This window comes from Sander vitreus, chromosome 21 (genome assembly GCF_031162955.1).
Source record: "Sander vitreus isolate 19-12246 chromosome 21, sanVit1, whole genome shotgun sequence".
In the NCBI taxonomy this organism is placed as follows: Eukaryota; Metazoa; Chordata; class Actinopteri; order Perciformes; family Percidae; genus Sander; species Sander vitreus.
In genome coordinates, this window is record NC_135875.1 from 5,963,001 (window position 1) to 5,982,889 (window position 19,889).

Below are 19,889 nucleotides of genomic sequence, written 5' to 3' on the forward strand. Positions count from 1 at the left end.
CTTTGTAATATTGTAGAAGGAGAAACTTCATATCGCGGATAGGAAAAGAGGGGGCACCCGGATTTGAACCGGGGACCTCTTGATCTGCAGTCAAATGCTCTACCACTGAGCTATACCCCCGATGCATTACTTCGTTGAAAGACTAACTATTTATTGATAAACAACAACGTCCCCCAGTGGTGTTATTTTGCCTCTGGGTGGAATAACGGTCTGTTTATTGCATATATTCCCGCACTACAGTATGACGCGTGTTACCACAGTAAACTACTGTAGCGTAGCATTCAGCTTAATTCCACAGTGAAAACAAGATGGCAGTTGTAATGTTAGCTAGTCATTCTCCAGCAGATGGCGTCAAAATAAACTGACTGATACTGTGGACTTTGATCTCATTCACAGTTTGTTCGGAATTTGTCGTCAAAGTTTATAAACTATTAGAGTTTTACCGACATATTGACTGTATTTTAGTTTGATTGTGGAGCATTATGGTAAGAGGCCATGCTATGTCTTATATTCAGTGTAAATTGCTGGTCTTTTTTAAGGTTATTACGGATTCCTCTTGCATGCATTTGCGCTGCCTTCAGGCGCTCAGAAGAAATCCGTTATTTACATATCTCAAGTGAGATACTTGAGAGGTATAAATACAAATCAATGATGACAGTTGTCTTTGTTGTTGTGATTTTATACGCTTTATCTTACGTTGTGAAATTTCAACATAGAGCCTTTGAGGATTTGAATTGGTAGCTTACCGTCTGTTAACTTACTCACGCACAAAAAGGGAAATATCCTATATCCGACGCTTTATGAAGACACCATGAAGGCTTCGTGCTTCACGCTTGACTCCCATGGATGTATAAGTGACTCCTCCTCGCCTTGATGTCTCGTCCCTATATTAATTGAATGCCTGCAGGCGAAGAAGACGACGGCAGTTTGTGTACCCGCTGCTCATTACAGTCTGTACTTAACTTCTGAATTGTTATTCTTTATAACTTTTTTATCAGTTAGTTGTTGTTTTTTTGGTGTGAGGAATCCCTGCGCGATCATGAATCCGCCCTGTGGAAGATGCAATAAGCCAGTTTATCCCACAGAAAAAATAAATTGCCTTGATAAGGTAAGGTTAAGCAAGTCTAACCCTATTCACTAACCAAATATCACTTTGATATTACAGATTTCACTGATATACGTAGATATTTAATCTATAATATTTCTGTCTGATAAGTTTCATATACGTGTAGTATTGCTTATTTATAGTAGGCTACTATATAACTCTTCACCTGACTATCATTGTAGCTCTTTGGTTAAAACAGTTGTATGTTCTGTGTTGCAGACTTAAAAGTGAGCAGTATTCTTTCAGGGGGGGGGGGGAATCTATTGACTGTAGGCTATTTGCTTCAGCAATTGAAATCAAAATACATTGCAAGTTGTCAAATTGCTTTTAAAGTATTAAGATGGTCAGTACTAGACAGGCAGAAGTCTTTCTCTCCAATGTGTTTACTTTGGTGTCACCAACTGTTTAGTAAGACTATTTGTTATTGTTATGACGGCACATATCTCATTTTAAGAAATAATGTTGTATTTAATGCCACAGTATCCTCACTGTGACAACTATATGAAATGATCTGGCTGATTATGTGGCTAACTACACATGACACATGCTGCATATACACAACAAGTCACACAGAAACACACATTAGGGAGTGATGAGGAGAGAAACCACATCCGGAAGACAACAATTTGCCAGAAACAAATGTTGAAATAGGACAGAGCACATAAACTGTGTGTGTGTGTGTGTGTATGTTATCAGTTAATCAAGATGTGACTACAACCAGATAACGACAACAAAACTCTGAGTACTGGGGGAAAAAATAAGGACCCAATCGAAGCAACATAATCTAATCAAAACAGCTGTTTTTTGAATTTCCTCTAAGATGGTTCCTCGTAGGAAAGATTTTTTTTGTTTTGTTTTGCACCTTTTATTGTGGAATTTCATTTAAAGCGGCCTGTACACCAACAATGTCTTTTATTGTGGCACTAAAATGTTTCCTTTCTTGGCATTAACCCAAAAAAATCAATCATGTTAACAGGTAACTGGGGGAGTTGGAGTACCTTCATCTGGCAACTGGCAGTACACAGATTTTATCTAACCAAACAATAATCATTCCCCTGTCGTAATTTAGCAATTCTTTAAGATGACATGCTGTGATTCAAGTTGATGTATCTGAATAAAATATCGGCATAGCGTTTGAGAGATAATAATAGTTTAGCCTTCTGCTAGCCGTAGCCAAAGACCGCTGTGAGCCTTTGGCTACAGAAGGCTAAAGGATAAGCAACATTTTCTCTGCATCTCTGAAATGCTTCGCCGATATTGACACATGTTTTCTAAATCCTGAAAACAGAGCCAAAAGGAGGTGCAGAAGTTTAGTTTTCCATCAGAAGACGCAAATTATATTAAGCTGTAAGGTTATTATCGAATCTTTGCTCAATGATGCCAAAAAACCTGACTACCCCAGCTTTGAATAATCAGCAAAACGGAAAAAGAATTCGGAATATGTGACACTTGGCCTATCTCTTATTTTTGCCTCCTCTAGTATTGGCACAAAGGTTGTTTCAGCTGCGAGGTATGCAAGATGGCCCTGAGCATGACGACCTACAAAGGGTTTGAGAAGAAGCCTTACTGCAGTATGTGAGTGTTTACACCACACTGATCATCCTGATGCTTAAAACTGTTCAGACAACCCTATTCTGTGTGGAAGCCTTTCTGAATGCTCTTGTAGTTTTATTTCATCACAAAACTGTGACCACAGCTACCATATGTATACACATTATGGTATTATTATAAATCTACATTCCATATGGTGTTTGTACGTTTTTAAGGAAAGGTCTAAGTTCTTGTAATTTAAAACAATCATGCCAGAAGCAGTTTAAAGTTACCATTTTTGGGAGCTTTTGGTCCTTGTTTATTTCTGATGTTTCTCTTCTTTCAGGCATTACCCCAAAACCTCCTTCACCATAGTGGCCGACACCCCCGAGAATCTGCGTCTCAAACAACAGAGCATGCTCAACAGCCAGGTGAGACGCCCACAGATCCTAGATCAGTCCTCTGTCTCTGCTATCACTCCTGCTCCGTCAATGCTTTCAATCACCGGCAGAGACACTCGTCCTAATCTCCTTGTCATGACTCGGTATATCTTCCCCTCTTCATCTGTCAACTTCACTCAGCCCTCTGTCTGTCTCACAGCAGGAGACGAGGACACACCGCTCAGGACAATTGGATTCCTTTAATTGAATCAAATGAGCCCTTTGACCGAATACTAAAATGAGAACACACAAGTTTGACTTTGATAAAGATCTGAGATTTAACTCAAACAACCTGGCCAAAAATTGGAGCTTTATAAAGCGGAAATGTGTGAATTCTCTTCTTCCTTTCGGTTTAACTGTGGCCCCGGATCAACTCAGCCTCCTTTCCTGTCTTCACTGTTCTTAATCCCTAATCTCGTCACACTGTTCAAACCAGTAAATTAACCTGATCCCCGAAAAGGGTTAAGTCCTCCAAGTCACGAAATGAAAGAGATTCCTTTACAGTGTGAATCTAACTTTAGGGATTGTCTTGTCACTCAACATTTAGAGGCCAAGCCTTTTTTTACCCAGCAAACATTTGGCTAAAACTCAAATCATCAGATTGGACTTTAAATACTGCATTTTTCTTGTTTTGTTTAACTTTATATCACTTGCCAAACTGTTTGTAAAACTGAATGTTTAATCTGCAGAGACGAGGCAAATCTGATTAGTACAGCACTCGAAATGTCTATGTGCTGCTGTTGGTATCGCTATTTTTTTTTTTACTCTGAAAAAGAGCTATGCTAGCTGTTTCCACCTGCTTCAAGTCATATGCCCAAACTAGGTTAATCGACTCCCGGCTCTATCTTGGTGACTCTCAACGGATCGCTTCGACCTGAAAGGCGAAGGTTTAACCGATCCATTAACGTGCAGCCGCAGCTTGTTATGTAACTGTTTGGATTCTTTGCAACAACAAAAATCCATCGCCATCGTCCTGTTTTTTTAAAGTTTAGTTGTCATTGTGCACTAAGAAACCACACACATTAAATATTAGCATGTGGGAACCACAGACTCGTCTTCACAGGGGAAACTAGAAGGGCACGCGGAGAGCGCGGACCTCGGCCAAGGCCATGCCGATGTTAACGAAAGGGTCAAAACATTTGTGTTTTTGCTCCGTAATTTAGATCCGCTCTAAAATGCAATGAGTTCTTCATTGGCACATGCTACACCCTTCCACCAAGTTTCATAAGAAAACTGGGGCTGTAGTTTTTCCGTAGTCCTGCTGACAGACAAACGGAAAGACAAACCGACCGAACCGAAAACAGGAGGTAACCATAGCGACTTTAAGCTCTTTACAGATGTCAATGAATTGTATTGAAGGCACCGAATGATTTTCATGAAACAAACAGGATGTATAAAGTGACTAAATATCTGAAACAAGCATCTGATGTAACCACACAGACTAGTTCCATTTTTGGTTGAAAGCCTTTTAAACTATCATGTAACATAACTATGTTATTATGCTACATGATTGTTATGATAACATTGAGATCTAATTTACACCTCTCTCTCTCTCTCTGTCTCTCTCTCACTCTCTCTCTCTCTCTCACTCTCTCTTTCTCTCTCTCTCTCTCTCTCTCTCTCTCTCTCTCTCTCTCTCACTCTCTCTCTCTCTCTCTCTCTCTCTCTCTCTCTCTCTCTCTCTCTCTCTCTCTCTCTCTCTCTCTCTCTCTCTCTCTCTCACTCTCTCTTTCTCTCTCACTCTCTCTTTCTTTGCCCTCTCGTGTCGTCTCGTCAAACCCAGTTCATTGTTTATAACCATAAAAGTCTCGGCAGTCAAGCTCTCTTACTGAGACAGCATATTCCTCATAGCAAGAACATGACTCACTGTGTGTGCGTGTGTGCGTGCGTGCGTGCGTGCGTGCGTGCGTGCGTGCGTGCGTGTATCTCAGATTTACTTTCAAGTAAACATTTCGGCTGGCTTTGTTTAATGTTCCAAGTGTTTCCCCCCCTGGGCCTAAAGTTACTGTTTAAAGGACAGCACGTGTGTGTTTATGTTTATTTGTGAATCACATTCAGTAAAAGTGTGCGTTCTACCTTTTAGAATCTAATCTAGTTTGTGTCATTTCGGAGAATATATCCCCTTTTTGGACTGAGAAGTTAACCACACGCTGATCAATTCAAAGGCTGAGTTTGTTAAAGGTGCTGTAGGTAGGATTGTGAAGATCCAACGACAGCTTCTCAGTCCCTCCCCTCCTTTCCGCTAAAGCCCAAAACGGTCTCCTAAGCCCCTCCCCCCACAAGGGAGAATGAATGCGTGTGCCTGAGCAGTGATTGACACGCAGTTAGACACCCCCCCACCCCCGGCCCTGATTGGTGCATCTGAACAGGGAGCGGTGGATTTTTTGCAAATCACACAACAGGCTGTAGGTGGTGTTAGAGGAGCCGGATTTTTTTTTAATGACCTGTTTCATGTAGTTCTACTGGAACATAGGGTCAGTTTCAGCAAATATGACAGAAAGTTAGTTTTATAAGTCTTACCTACTGCACCTTCAAATCCTGACGAATCACAATTTACAGGCGCTCTATAAGGAGGACTTTGAAAAGAACAAGGGGAAAGGTTTCAGCGTGGTGGTCGACACTCCGGAGATGCAGAGAGTGAAGAAGACACAAGACCAGATCAGTCACGTATGTCTGGTTCGCCTCAAAAACCGCAGAGCATCGAATAATCTAATAACACTAAATAATCATACATCTCTATAGCCATAACACTCTGTCAAAGTTTTAGATGTGACGTCTTTCCAACCTCTAACTTTGTATGTGTTTATGTGTGTGTCTGCATGTCTGCGTGCACTTTTATAAAACTCTGTCCCTTAACATGTAAACTTGCTTGTTAAATCATTCGTTGGAGTTTTTTTTTTTTTTTATCAAATGCTGCATTCAGGTTATGTTCAATTTTATCGTTGCACACACATTTTGTAACAGAGAGAGAGATGACATTAAACTGATGCCAACACACCATGAATGCGGCTTATAACTCTATGTGAAGGATACAAATATGCATGAATTCTAAATATAACCTCAATATATAATTTAATGAAACAGTTTCACTCCAGTTGTGTGTTTAACGTATACTTGTCAGCAATCTTCACTTTCTTGCTGAGAGTTAGATGGGAAGATTGATACCACTCTCACGTTTGTCCGCTCAACATGAAGCTACAGCCAGCAGCCGGTTAGCTTAGCTTAGCATAAAGACTGGAAATGGGAGAAATAGTTATCCCTAAAAAGAAGTGATTTTTAGAAGCGCTTGTAGGCAGATTTTATTACTACAGAACCAGGCTAGCTGTTTCACCTCTGTTTCCAGTCTTTATGCTAAGCTAAGATAACCGGATCCTGGTTGAAGCTCCATATATGTAGCGTACAGACATGAAAAAAGTATTTATCTTCTCGTATAACTCTCGGCAAGAAAGCAAATAAGAGTATTTCCCAAACTGAATTAACTGTACATTTCAGGCTCTTTACAAGGAGGACTTTGAAAAGAACAAGGGGAAAGGTTTCAGCGTGGTGGTCGACACTCCGGAGATGCAAAGAGTGAAGAAGACGCAAGACCAGATCAGTAACGTAAGAAACTCTTCACAGCTCGGTTCAAACAAATCACAAAACAACATATTTTCTCACCTCTAATCTTGTCATGCAGATTCAATTAACTTATCTTTTGTAAATCAACCTTTTAGAAACTCATTTTTCACTTAAAGACATCATACCACAACTCAGAGAAGAAATCCTCAATCTAACTTCACAGGTCTTTTTTAAACGTTTTTACATAAGGGACAAAAAAACAAGCAGTACGTGTCATCAAGTCGAGCCATTTCCCCTGAGATACAACAGGAAAACATCCCAGTCCAATAACACAGTGGTAGATTTGCGGACTGGTGCTTTACAACAAGCTGAGACACGAGCAGAGAGGCTGCAGGCAGCAGTGGAGAGTTCAGATCCTGCAGAGACACATTTCAGACATTTCTCCTCGTCCACTGACGGCCAGCTGCCCTATATGGTCAAAGACTCTCAGCTGTGGACACAAAGTGAATGCCTGCTCTCTGCTGCTTTCGAGTGCACACACACACACACACACACACACACACACACACACACACACACACACACACACACACACACACACACAGCATACTGAAACACACACTTTCTCAAAGACTCTCAGCTGTGGACACAAAGTGAACGTCTGCTCTCTGCTGCTTTCGCACACACACACACACACACACACACACATTCACACACACAGCACACTGAAACACACACTTTCTCTTTTTTCTCTCATGAGAGCTCTGGTTGCAGAAAGGAATGACGGGTGATAAGCTGCATGTGAAAAAGGCAAAAGCTGCTAACTTCCTTTTCCACTGGGAGCTTCCTTCTTTTATTATTTCTTTCTCCCTTCCTTACTGACTTCTTTCTTTCTGTCCTTCCTCCCTTTATTTCTCCCTCTCTCCAACCCTACTTCTTTCTTTCTTTTTCTCTTTCTGTCTCTTTCTTTCTTTCTTTCTTTCTCTCTCTCTCTCACTCATAAGCGTTTTACATCATCCTCTCTGTGTTTGCTCCTCCTGAGGTCTGTTGAGGACACAGCGAAGGGGGGGGGGGGCTGCTCCTTCATCTCTTTTTTATCTTCTAAAAATAAAAAAAATATCAGTAGTAACTCACAGTGGAGAAATCTAAATAGCAACAAAAACAGTAACAATCTGGACAAAAATTAATAAACTGAATAATCAAACTTTTTCATATTGAATGATGAATACGTTTTGCTGTAGATATATAACTATGAGTTTTTATTTGTACATTTCATCTTCTCCTGTTTCTGTAAAGTGTGAGGAAATAAAACGCACCAAATCTGAAAACTTAAAACAGACACGGAGGATTACAGTACGTTTCTTCTCTTCTAAAACTGTTGCCTTCATATCATAAACCCCCCCCCCCCATCATGTCTCAGCACCTCCTCAAATGGTGAGCAACTGTCAGTCCGATTTTATGTGGTTTTAACGTGCGCGTGTGGCTGCTTGTGTGTGCAGATAAAGTACCACGAAGATTTTGAGAAGAGCAGGATTCGAAGTGACGCACCTCCTCCTGAGAACAGACAGGGTAAGAAACATCCTTACACTTTTTGAGACACACTCCTCTAAATAACCATATTTAACAGTATATATTTGTATTAACTGTGTGTGTGTGCGTGTGTATAGACTATGAGGAACAACCATCCAACCCTGAGAGATTCAGTCAGCCGGTCGGGCAGATGCGTCCTGCTGCTGTAGCACCACCTGGTGGAGGGGTGAGACTAATACATAAAAACACTATGGGGCCAAAAGTATCTGGACACTTCAATATCGATATGTGCACGCTATACAAGCATTTTGTGAGAAAAAAGGGGTGAACCTCCCACAAATTGCAACAGAAAATCGGACAAATGTTTATTACTCACAGAAGTCTCCTCTATAACATATATAAAGTCCTAAGAAATCCAAATGGTGGAAAGTATTGAAAAATACTGAAATCGGTGACGCCACAATTTCCCATTGCAGCCCATGTTAAGGGGAGACACTGCAGGTGAATAGGGGACATATTTTAACTAACAGATATCTCCATGACACTTCCCCAGTTGATTATTTACATTACGACAATATAGTACATTACTTTACACAATAAAGTACATTTTGTACTAAAAGTTTTCTGAACTTTTATGTTTAATTATGCAAATGAGGCATTGCCTAATTAAATATGTGCTAATTTGCATAAATAATGGTGTTTCAGTATTTTTCAACTTGAACCCTGTTTTCCCATGCATTGGTGTCTACGTGACTTATATAAATCAAAATCTTTTGAAATCTGTAGTCCAATACTGAAACACCATTATTTATGCAAATTAGCACAATTAGATAATGCCTCATTTGCATAATTAAACAATAAATCTGTAAAACAGTTATTGTCTTAATGTAAGTAATCAACTGGGGAGGTTTCATAGAGATATGTTAGTTAAAATATTTTCCTTATTTCACCTGCAGTGTCTCCCCTTAACATGGGCTGCAATGGGAAATTGTGGCATCACCAATTTCAGTATTTTTCGATACTTTCCACCATTTGGATCTCTTAGGACTTTTTCCTGCAATTGGAACCAAGGAGCCTAGCTCAAGCTATCAAAACCGCCACAAAAGGACACAGAAGTTCAAAAGTATAAGACGAGGATGTCCTCTTACTTTTTGACATACAGTGTAGCATGCATTTGTGTGGTACTTTTTATTGTAATATAAATTTTCAATTTCGTTTTTCAGTCTTTTGTTTACATGTATTTATTTAATTTGTGATGTTTAATAATAGTTCAGCTTTTTAGTTTTAATTCATACAGAAGTCATGTTCTTCAATAAAGTGTGAGTGTTCCTGCATTTGTGTGTGTTTATGCCTCACTCAGTTGGGAAATTCAATTCAAATCAGTCTGTTTGGACTCAGGTTATGTTGTATGTCAGTGCCTGTTTATTCATTTCCTCTTTGTGTGTGTGTGTGTGTGTGTTTTGGATTGAATCAACTCCACAGAAACGTTACCAGGCCGTGTACAGCTATGCGGCAGCAGAGGCAGATGAAGTTTCTCTGCAGGAAGGCGATCTGCTCTTAGACGTGGAGCCGATAGATGAAGGGTGGATGTTCGGATGCAATCAGCGCACGGGGCAGCGGGGCATGCTCCCTGCCAACTACGTCCGACCCGTGTGAAACAAACGGACACAAGGTGGCCCTCCTCCAGCACGAGATGCCCTGTGAATCTGCTGTCACCACCAACAATTGGGCGTCTTCTCTAAATCAGCTTTTGCAAATGAAAAAAAAATATATTCCCCCCCCAACTGGTTCAGCTTTGCCTCTTTTTTTCCCCCCTTCCAGATGTATGATTTTGAAATATAAGTAAAGAAGAGGTAGTGGTGTGATCATAGGTTCTTGAAAAAATGAGATTAGTCTGATTGAGATTTCACTTAAGGGAAGAGCAATGCTACTAAAGGTTAAAGTGTCTAACAAACTCACAAAAGAGGAAGTAAGAGAGTAAAGCAGAGGGAATAAATTCACAAAACCGAAGAGATGTTAAACCTACAGCCTTTTAACGATACTTCCCACATTTACTTTTAATCTGTCTCAGGAAACTTCTTTATGGACATGTCCTTCAGCAGTAAAGTGCATTCCTAACAAACAGATGCAGTCAAGTGTGATTATATTCAGAAAGTAAATCATTTAGGCCAATTTGATTAAAAGATGAATATTTAACGCTGTGTTGAATTACCTTTTTTTAAACTAAAGAGTTCTGCTTCATTCATTTTGTTGTATGCCTAATTGGTTACTGAATTGTTCATTTAGGAAATTAAGTGCAGTGGAAGAAGTTTATTTTTAGGAAAAGCAGCAATAATGAAGGAGTGTAAAAACTACAACATTTGCCTCTGAAATGTCGTGGAGTCAAAGTTGCAGAAAATGGAAATACTAAAACAGGACAAGTACCTCAAATTGTAATATACTACAGTACTTGTAGTAAATGTAATGTGTTTCTGATAAACACCAGTCATATACAAAATATCAATATCTTTATTCAAAAACAGATTGGACATCAAATCTCTATCTACATGGAGTAAAATTTTACCAAATCTAAATTGCTCATTAAAAAAAAACCAAACACACCATACAAACTGTGTCTTAGTTAAAACAATGAAACACGAAATTTTTTTTAAATCATTAAACACAAAATACTTGACAAAGAAACAGTTTTGTAATAATTGACTGGCTCAGATTCTAAAAAACAAAGCAGTCCTCTTCAAGCTGTAAGAAGAGGCTTCATAGCAGAGAAGAAAGCTACTCGCTTGTCGATTTTGTTGTGTATCTTTGACGGAAGCCAGTCCAGATACTTCCCAAACAGCTTGGGGTTTCTTCCTATGAAGTCTTCACACAATCTAGAGAGGAAAGAAACCGATGCCCTGTGAATCTGCTGTCCCCACCAACAATCAGGTGTCTTCTCCAAATCAGCTTTTGCAAATGGGGGGAGAGAAAAAAAAAAAAAAACCCACACAACACTAAAATATTCCCCCAGATGGTTCAGATTTGCCTTTGTATTTTTAGTCTTTCCCCCCCTATCAGTTTTTCTGATACCTTTTACCAAGCGCCATCATTAGGTCAAAATTTCTCTTTCAACAGTATTGACTTACAACTTTAACCTCACCTGATGCTGTGCACATGATCAAAACATTATACAAAAAAACACTTCCATTGGTTACCAGAAAATTAACTTGCATCACCAAGTGTTCTAGGGATAAAATGACCACAATACTACACCTTAACTATTTAATCTTGAGTCATTTAAGTCCATCCCACATAATCATATGTAATATTGTAAGGCCATTAGCATAACAGTGTTCTCCTCCAGCACACACACAGGTCCAACAGGGCAAGAGTATAAATAGCGTTTGAAAAGGGTCTCTGTGGACTTTGTTAAAACTGCTTAATCATGCGTGAAAGGAGAGGACGTGCAAACTGGCACATGCTGTCTATGCACACAAAGTGCAGCAAGAGACACCAACACCACTAAAGCAACAGAAAGTAAGCAATGCTACATGACGCATGTAACAAAATATGAATTCAAAGCGGATATGTGGAGGCTCAACGTACCTGAAGAGGGAGTACGGCTCGGCCTGAAAAATGAACACGTCTCTGCAGTGATTATCTGAAGGAGCCACCAGAACAGCCACCTAATAAAAGAGGTTTGACAATAAAATCACATGAGATCAGCTGACCGATGAAATTGTGGTGTTATTTTCCCTACTTTTCAAAGTTTCATCCTCTTAAAATGGTGAAATATAAGTAATTTTGGGCTGAAAAAAAAGCTAAAAGTTTGTGAAACTGTGAGTTAAACTAGGTCTATGGATGGTAATGTCAGTGGCCCAGACTGAAAACCTCTGTACAACTGCAGGATGGATTGGCACAAAAGTGTCTACAGGTGTGCATGGTCTCCAGAGGATGAATTCAAAGGATTTTTGGTGATTCCCTGACTTTTCCTCAGGCTTTATCATCAGGTAAAATTGTTCTCTGCTTCAATTTCTCACTTCGTCCAATTTTATGATAAAATACCTGCAAACTTCCATTAAGTCTCACCTTTTGTGTTAAGTGCCAATTAGAAAATATGAGCATGTTACCAGGCTAAGCTAAGATTTTGAACATTGTAAACAAACCTGCCAACATCGCTGTAAACTGTCATTTCTGTACCTTCCTAAACAGATTTCAGTGTTTTACAAATGTTGCAACATTTTTCCATAATTCATTTAAACATATCAAAACTACACATTTCAGTAATTTAGCCCTGTTCTGCCCTTAAGGAAACAAAAACAGAGCCATTTATCTTGAACATGTGAACCATTACCACATACTGTGCGTGCACGTCAAACTTTGAGTCTTTAAATCACTTAAGCTTTCTTTATGCAATACATGTAGTTAATCGCCGAGCTATAATTAGTTCACTTGAGAAATGACATAAGTTAAAACATTACAGAAGGATTTCAGGGTTTAAAGTCCTCCTCCTCACCCACAAAGCCCTCCATAACCAGGCTCCTTCCTACCTCAGACCTGCTCCACTGCCACAATCCCCCCCCGTAACCTCCGCTCCTCTGATGCAAACCTCCTCTCCCCACCACTCAGGACCAAGCACCGTACCTGGGGTGACAGAGCTTTCACCATTGTAGCCCCCTCCCTCTGGAACTCCCTACCCATACACATCCGTGACTGTACTGACCTGGACACATTCAAAACACACCTCTTCAGATTAGCTGTCCACATACAGTAGTCTTACATTTCTCACCTGATAAGTTACTGATTTTATTGTTTTCAATATGCTTTTTTTAATGTGCTATATGGGCTGGTTTTACTGTAAAGTGTCTTTGAGTACCATGTAAAGTGCTATATAAATACATTAGCTGATAAAAATCCTAAGTGGGAAAAAAAAAAAAAAAAAAAACACACACCACATACATATTTTTTTAAAATCACATACCGAGTCCATGACGATGACCATGTTGCTGCTTCCCCCGAACACAACGACATCGTTGTCATTTCCCAGGCACGCTGTGTGACACACTCTGAGGAAGATGCAGATTTGGGTGAATAAATGATTTAAAAAATAAAAAAAACCTGAACAAACTTCAGTTGGCGTTACCTACCTGGGCTTGTCATTGTGTGGGTGCATCACCTTGTTCCACTCTCTCTTTTGCGTGTTAAACTGCCAGGCATCATCTAGCAGAGATGGATTGTGATGATAAAAACAAGTTAAAACAGAGAGCTTCACGTCAACATTTCACAAAAACCATCCGCTGCAGCAATAATGTTGTCATTTGTTTTTAGTGTTGCCTGATACTATAATCAAAATGTTCTAGCATGACAATAAAAAATAAAATTTCCTTCAACCTTTGCCACATTTGTCCAAGACAGTTGAAGGATTAAGATGATTATAAGATGCAGATAAAGCGTTAGATTCTTCTAGGGTGAAATCCTTTGAGGTTAATATTTCTTATTGGAAAGTTAAGTAACCACAAACACACAAAACCACAAAGAGCCAAAACAACCAAGAAGATGCACGATGACTCTTCGTGTGTCTTTTTGTGGTGGTTTTGCAGATCCGTGTGGTTGTTTTTCATCTCTTCATGTTGAACCATTATCCGTCCATGAGGCAGAGAAGACTTTGAGCATGCAGAGTTAAACACTGAAGCATTAGAGATCAAGGTTTATCCTGCGGCCAGCACTTACTGAGAGTGTTTCCGTATATGCCTAGACCTCCGTATATGAAGAGCGTGTGATCTGACGTGGGCGTCATGGTGAACATGGAGCGCCCCAGTGGTGCACAGGATGCAGGGATGTCACTGGTGGAAAGTAGCAGAACGCAACAGAGGTCAGTACATCATTGAAAGAAGAGGGGTCTATAATAAAAAAGGTTTAGAAGTTTTACAATTTAGTCCACGTCCATGTTTCCAGGTCTAAGCAGAACATGTCCAACTCTGCCTTTTCCTGCAAAAAAAAAAAAGTCAGACACGTGTCACGGCCATAAGTATGCAGACACCAACATCTCTTTACACAACAACGGGCGTTCATGTAATCAAAACTACTTTATAAATTTATAGTAGGCCTGGCAAACTTGATTCCTGTTAAGGATTTTGGGTTATTCTGAGTCACTCAAACTGATCCGGGTTGTGCGAGTCACTTGAGTCAGTATTGATCTATAGGTGAGCTTGCAATGTTTGGGACTGTCTGCTCGACCCAATTGCTTAACATACACCAAACTTACAGTAGGCCTAGCTAGGCTACGTGCAGAACATTGTAGGTTATTTCAGAAGGAAAGAATGGCTTGTTGTTGTGCATTTGCTTTACTCTGAGCTCGCTCACTCACCTGCTACAGAGAGATAAGATAGTTAGGACTAGTAGTAGCTAATGTTGCAAGAGGTTTGGGTGTGGCGCCGTTATCATTTTAGATTGAATTGTAGTAGTGCTCAACTGATCTGAGTTAAGATACTAGAGACTCAATTTAAAGTGAAAGATCCGAGTGAATCACGACTAAGACAGGTTTAAGTTATACTGCAGGTGTCCACATATTTGTGGCTACGTGCAGTTTTTAACTATAGTGTACAAGCTTCCTTAGCAACGTCAAGCCAACTCACCGTGCCACCAGAGATGTAACCTTTGTTCATCAGAAGGGCACTGGCATGGCAGCCTCTGGGGGCAGGAGCAGGACCCTGGACATAAACTATAGTCACACCATGCGTACAGTAAACTTAGAATTAAATGTCTAAGAGTAAACACACAAGGGAATATAGTACAGAAATGTGTGCCGACATGCATACAAACTAAGCCCTCCGTTAACTAAACTTTAGACACGAAATCATGTTTCACTCACCCGAGTCTCTGGCATGCTCCACGTAGCCGTATCTGTGTCAAAAACATTGACTTCATTGTTCCAGCCCCAGCACCTAAATAACGTGTTTCCAATTGTTGTCTAAAAAGACAAGGGATTGTAATATAATCTTGAGAACCAAACAAGCAAGTCTGTCAGGAATGACAGTCAATGTTTTGTTCACAACATTGGTGCTCATCATTTACCCAGGACATCTCTTCCATGACGAAGCTTGACGTTGATGCGTTTCGTATCTCCCCTATAGTCTTACATCCATAGCCACCGAAGTAGATTAATCTGTACCAAGAAACAAACTAAAGAAAATTAGATGAAATCACTTATCCTTAAAACATTTCATTTCCCAGCCCTTCAAAATATCCCTGAATTAAAAACCTTTTGGGAGGTGTTAAAAGCTACATTTGTTTTCCTGCAGAACTGCGATTTAAGTGTCCAGTAAGGGTGAAAATCCAGTGTTGAAGATGTGAACTGCTGCTAAAAAGGCTCAGCTGTCTAGCTATTCTTAATGGAGTAGTTTAGTGGAGTAGGACTGACCTGTTTCGGTGAACCCAGCAGGAGTTTTTGTTTCGCGGTGAGGGTGCCGTTCCCTTGGTGTCTGTCACTTTCTTCCACAAGTAGTTCTGTTCTCTAAGGTCAACGCTGAACATCTACCAACAGGAGAGTTCAAGTCATCACAAAGGTTTCGCATGAATAAAATAAAACCATCTCTGTTCTGAAACACTAAAAGTTAGTTAAAGTGCTCATATTCAGAATTGTATTTAGAGGTTGTACCAGAATAGGTTTAATTTTCAAAAAAAAGTAATATTTTTGTTGTACTGCACATTGCCGCAGCTCCTCTTTTCACCCTGTGTGTTGAGCTCTCCGTTTTAGTTACAGAGTGAGACATCTCACTTCTGTTCCAGCTTTGTTGGGAGTCACACATGCGCAGTAGCTAGGTAAGGACTACTAGCCAGTCAGAAGCAGAGTATGAGGGCGTGCCACGCTAGCAGCTAGGCCAGCATTTTGTGTTGCAAAGTGACGCACGTTTGTCATGGAAGTAAAGGCTGGACTACAATAGAGCCGTTTGTGAACAGTGTTTTCTGTTGGAGATGGTAAGTCCCTTTGGGGGACACACACTATATTATGCGAGGCTTGACCCTGTCTACTATTCACCTCCGTCTCATTTTCAATAGCATCTGTAAAGCCAGTCTTGATAAAAATGCCTTTGCTCGGCTCAGAAAGCCATCAGACCAGATCAAGCTGGATAATCTGCACAGTCGGGTATGAGCGTCGCAAAAGTGCATTTCGTAGTACACACTCTGGGCTGGGCTTGACATCACACACACACGCACGCACACACGCCGTGGGTCTTGCAGTCATTGGAGAGCAACTGTGGCTCCTAGCTCTAAAAACTGATGCCGTCTCAAGCTCGTGAGGTTATCGCTGCCCACATGTGCTCGTGACGTCAAAGCAATTCGGACAGCTCTAACCAGCATGCATTGGGCGCCGAGCGCCGGTGATCGGTTCTGCGCAGAGCTGGCTCATGTCGAACGAGCCTAATGCCTCGGTGAAGTAGATGGTGGCAGTATGCAACCTCAAAAGCAATGATTGCTATACCAGTGGTTCCCAAAACTTTTCACATCAAGGACCCCTAAACTGACACAAATTAGACCACTATTGGATAAGACTTCATTCCAGGGGTCCCCATCTGATGGTTTTGCTTTTAGTTGTCCAACCATAGAACGTTTATGAAACCGTTAAGCAAAATAGTCAGTCTGTCATGGTGTTACTTTTACCCCCCGCTTAACATGTCCCCCAAATAAAACCATACACCCTTGCTCAGCTCAGTGTAATGATAATAAATGGAGGAGCCAGCTCCTTTTACAAACAAGGCCCCAGGCTTATGGTAGTCCACAGCACCTCACCTGGTTTGTGTGTCCAACGGGGTCACATCCTGCAAAGATGTAGAGCGTGCCGTTAAGATAAGAGCCACAGAAGCCGGATAAGTCTGGGGGTTTGTCACCAGTGATCTCCCGCCGCTCCCTGTGGCACGAAAGGAAAAAAAAGGGCCAAATGAAAGCCAGCTGAACACTTGGAAATGTAAACTCAAAAATGAGGGCTTTGGTGCAACTGAAGCCTGGCGGTGGGACCGGCTGTTCTGGGAACAGCAAGGATTGCTGGTGGATTATGTGTATAGAGCAACGGCTTATACGTGTCCCATACAAGTGTCCGAAAATCTCATATTTGATCCGTTTTTATATTTTTTTTATTGTTGTGCGTTTGTGTTATGTAAAGCACTTTGAATTGTCCTGTAGCTGAAACGTGTTATACAAATAAAGATTCCTTGCCTTTTGCACAGTCACTGTATCTTATAGCTTGTTTGTTAGTTCTGTATCCAGAACTAACAAACATAGCTTTAATGTCAAGGTGACACAGTGTCCATATCAACTGATAAACGGCATTCTTCCTTTCTTACCACGTCCCGCTGTCTAAATCACAGAGCCAGATCTCATCACTGGGCAACATGACGTCCTCTCCAGCAACTACCTGTTAAAGGAAAAAGAAGTATGAAAACATGTTCTCTAAAGCCACCAAACAAAGCTTTTGGATGGAAAGCAGCGTGATGTTCAGTGCACACGTCTAAATCTTAATGGCTCATTTTTCATATTCGAGGTTTAATTGTAGGTGGATGCCATAGCAACAATCAGGATGCAACAAGATATGTCTGAGAAATGTTCTTTGTTGAAACATGTTCCTGCTCCGCTGTCAAAGTTGGGCGTTTCTGCATGTTTTGTAGGTCAACATCGCTCTCGGTGCAGATTATACCCTCAGGTTGCCACTTCATTAGGTACACTAATCAATGCTGCAATAAATTCTCCCGTCATGAAGTCATTAGGTTTAAAAGTTGAACTTACACCGTATTAAAAAAAAAAAAAAAAAAAAAAAAGGGTAATGATTCAGCGTTGTCGTCATTTTAAAAAGGCTGCTGGTGAATTGTGCTGCCTATGTGACAAAATATTAGAAACACCTCAATCAACCAACTTTTATTTGTCGCATGAAATCGTACAAATAGGCTACAATTAGAGTGAAATGTAATGTCATCAGCTCCTTAAACTCAGCATGATTCATCCTCAGGCAGCATATGTAGCCGCCAGGTCGGCACACGGAGAGAGAGGAAAACCGCCCAGTTAAATGGCACCCTCATAGACTAAAGTTCAATGGCGACAAACTGAACTACATCTTCATCAACGCAGGGTTGATTGCAGGACTGTTGTAGATTGCATTCGTTTTGGTTAAATGTTAATAAACTGGCAACTCAATTACAGTATTATTGAAAAGTGGTAGCCTACATTGTTAATTTCACCATGCTATTATTTACAAAAACAAAAAAAACAATAATTGACTATTGGAGTAACTGAAGGACACAAAGTCCCCGGATGTGACACAGGTAATGGAAGCTTTAAAAATACAGATTTACCTGCACAGGTACATCGACACACCGACGGTTCTTACCTGGTAACCTCCCCAGACATACAGCGTGTTGTTCTCTATGAACGCCGTGTGGCCGCTTCTCTCCAACCGGCTCACCGGGACGGTTCTCTCAGCCACATCCATCACCAAAACCCGGACTCTAATTCTCAGACTCACCGCTCAAATAAAAACACCTAAAATGATTACCAGAGAGGGGAAATGCTATGGATGGTGGCTGGTGGCTCAGAGAGCAGAGACCTGCTGCTGCTCCGGATGCAGAGAAAAGCTGAATGATCGGTGTTTCGGCGGAACGTGTTTTTCAGGCTTTCTGCCCTGATTTACTCCTCCCATTAACATGATCCCTGTTGTGATGCAAGTTTATTTATAGGAAACCACTTTGTCATTTAACACCTTTAGGGCTGCACACATCTTTAGAATATCTAATTAAGTGGGATGAACCACTTTACATTGTTTATTGGTTGTTTGCTCTGTACTAATCAAGCTCATGCATATTTCTACTTTTTAGTTTACACATCATTTCTGCAGTTTACATGTAATTAAGTGGGATGTAATCAGGCCAATGTGCTCAAAATTAACAGAGAAATACACATTTCGACTCATCAAAGACAGGTGTGACTGGTGAAATGAACAATCAGTGCATAGCATTCATGTGAGGCACTTCCATAGCTTTGGTATTGCTGCCAGCAAAGCAATCATTATGTGATAAAAGTCCAGCCTGTTCCTCAACAACAGACTCTTTTCACAGCAGACTGTAATTGATGGAAAAATCACAGGTGCCACTGATAACATTAAAGGACAGGTTCACATTTTTTTTTATCTCACATGCCTGAATGTACATTACAAGTTGACGATATTTATAAAGATATTTTTGCATGTAGTTTCTGCCCAAGAAAAAGGTATTGTCTTATTGTGAATAGTTATGAAAATAAGACATTTGGGGAGACAATAGAGAGTGGTGCTTGGAGCAGAAATGTAATTCATCTTTATATATTTTTTTATTATTTTGTTTTATTTTATTTATGGAAAATGTTTTTTTGTTTTTTTTACATATTTATTTTCCTGAATTGTAAGGTTGATTACTGAATGATTGAATTGATTTGTTTTATTTATATATATATATATATATATATATATATATATATATATATATATTTAATTTGAGCTCTTGCTCTAACAGAAAGTCTTTAATGTCTCTCACCTGGAATTAACCACTTTAGTCATCTTATATTATGACATTTGTTAACCCAGTAGCACTTTCATATTTAAAGTTTTTGATCGGTTTTGTTTTACTTGCAGTTGCTTTGATATTTTTCTTCCTTTTTTGATTGTTTTCCTCATCACTGCTGAATCAGTACAATTATAAAAATTAATGCCATCGTTAAACACAATAAAA

At 40.1% G+C, this 19,889-nt stretch overlaps 2 protein-coding genes and 1 non-coding gene across 4 annotated transcripts; 1 reads left to right on the forward strand and 2 right to left on the reverse strand.

Moving 5' to 3' along the window:
- Nucleotides 1-48: 48 nt before the first annotated feature.
- On the reverse strand, nucleotides 49-120 carry trnac-gca (transfer RNA cysteine (anticodon GCA)). The gene has a single exon. It is a non-coding gene; the product is annotated as a tRNA-Cys (tRNA).
- A 718-nt stretch (nucleotides 121-838) lies between these two features.
- LOC144535892 (LIM and SH3 domain protein 1-like) lies at nucleotides 839-10,359 on the forward strand. Of its 2 annotated transcripts, XM_078278670.1 has the most exons (8): nucleotides 839-1,108; nucleotides 2,586-2,680; nucleotides 2,982-3,066; nucleotides 5,635-5,742; nucleotides 6,568-6,675; nucleotides 8,133-8,202; nucleotides 8,301-8,389; nucleotides 9,646-10,359. In XM_078278670.1, the coding sequence occupies exons 1-8, from the start codon at nucleotides 1,040-1,042 to the stop codon at nucleotides 9,817-9,819; spliced, it is 798 nt and encodes a 265-aa protein (XP_078134796.1). In that variant the 5' UTR covers nucleotides 839-1,039; the 3' UTR covers nucleotides 9,820-10,359. The 2 variants fall into 2 exon arrangements, with proteins under 2 accessions (XP_078134796.1, XP_078134797.1); XM_078278671.1 differs by lacking the exon at nucleotides 5,635-5,742 and having other exon boundaries at nucleotides 840-1,108.
- Nucleotides 10,360-10,653: 294 nt separating this feature from the next.
- On the reverse strand, nucleotides 10,654-18,777 carry LOC144535889 (kelch domain-containing protein 1-like). The gene is made up of 13 exons (XM_078278664.1): nucleotides 18,518-18,777; nucleotides 17,481-17,551; nucleotides 16,930-17,047; nucleotides 15,560-15,672; nucleotides 15,214-15,304; nucleotides 15,011-15,109; nucleotides 14,775-14,849; nucleotides 14,069-14,127; nucleotides 13,870-13,982; nucleotides 13,287-13,359; nucleotides 13,121-13,205; nucleotides 11,746-11,825; nucleotides 10,654-11,033 (listed from the first exon to the last, which is right to left on the reverse strand). Exons 1-13 carry the CDS (start codon nucleotides 18,617-18,619, stop codon nucleotides 10,898-10,900), a joined length of 1,215 nt encoding a protein of 404 aa, XP_078134790.1. The 5' UTR covers nucleotides 18,620-18,777; the 3' UTR covers nucleotides 10,654-10,897.
- Between the last annotated feature and the right edge of the window lie 1,112 nt (nucleotides 18,778-19,889).

Coding starts and splice junctions, on each gene's coding strand:
- LOC144535892 (XM_078278670.1), top strand. CDS start 1,040: ATGAATCCGCCCTGTGGAAGATGCAATAAGCCAGTTTATCCCACAGAA. Junction 2,681..2,981: donor AAGAAGCCTTACTGCAGTAT/GTGAGTGTTTAC, acceptor CTCTTCTTTCAG/GCATTACCCCAAAACCTCCT. Junction 6,676..8,132: donor CGCAAGACCAGATCAGTAAC/GTAAGAAACTCT, acceptor TTGTGTGTGCAG/ATAAAGTACCACGAAGATTT.
- LOC144535889 (XM_078278664.1), bottom strand. CDS start 18,619: ATGGATGTGGCTGAGAGAACCGTCCCGGTGAGCCGGTTGGAGAGAAGC. Junction 15,110..15,213: donor TCATGGAAGAGATGTCCTGG/GTAAATGATGAG, acceptor TTGTCTTTTTAG/ACAACAATTGGAAACACGTT. Junction 14,128..14,774: donor GTTACATCTCTGGTGGCACG/GTGAGTTGGCTT, acceptor TTTTTTTTGCAG/GAAAAGGCAGAGTTGGACAT.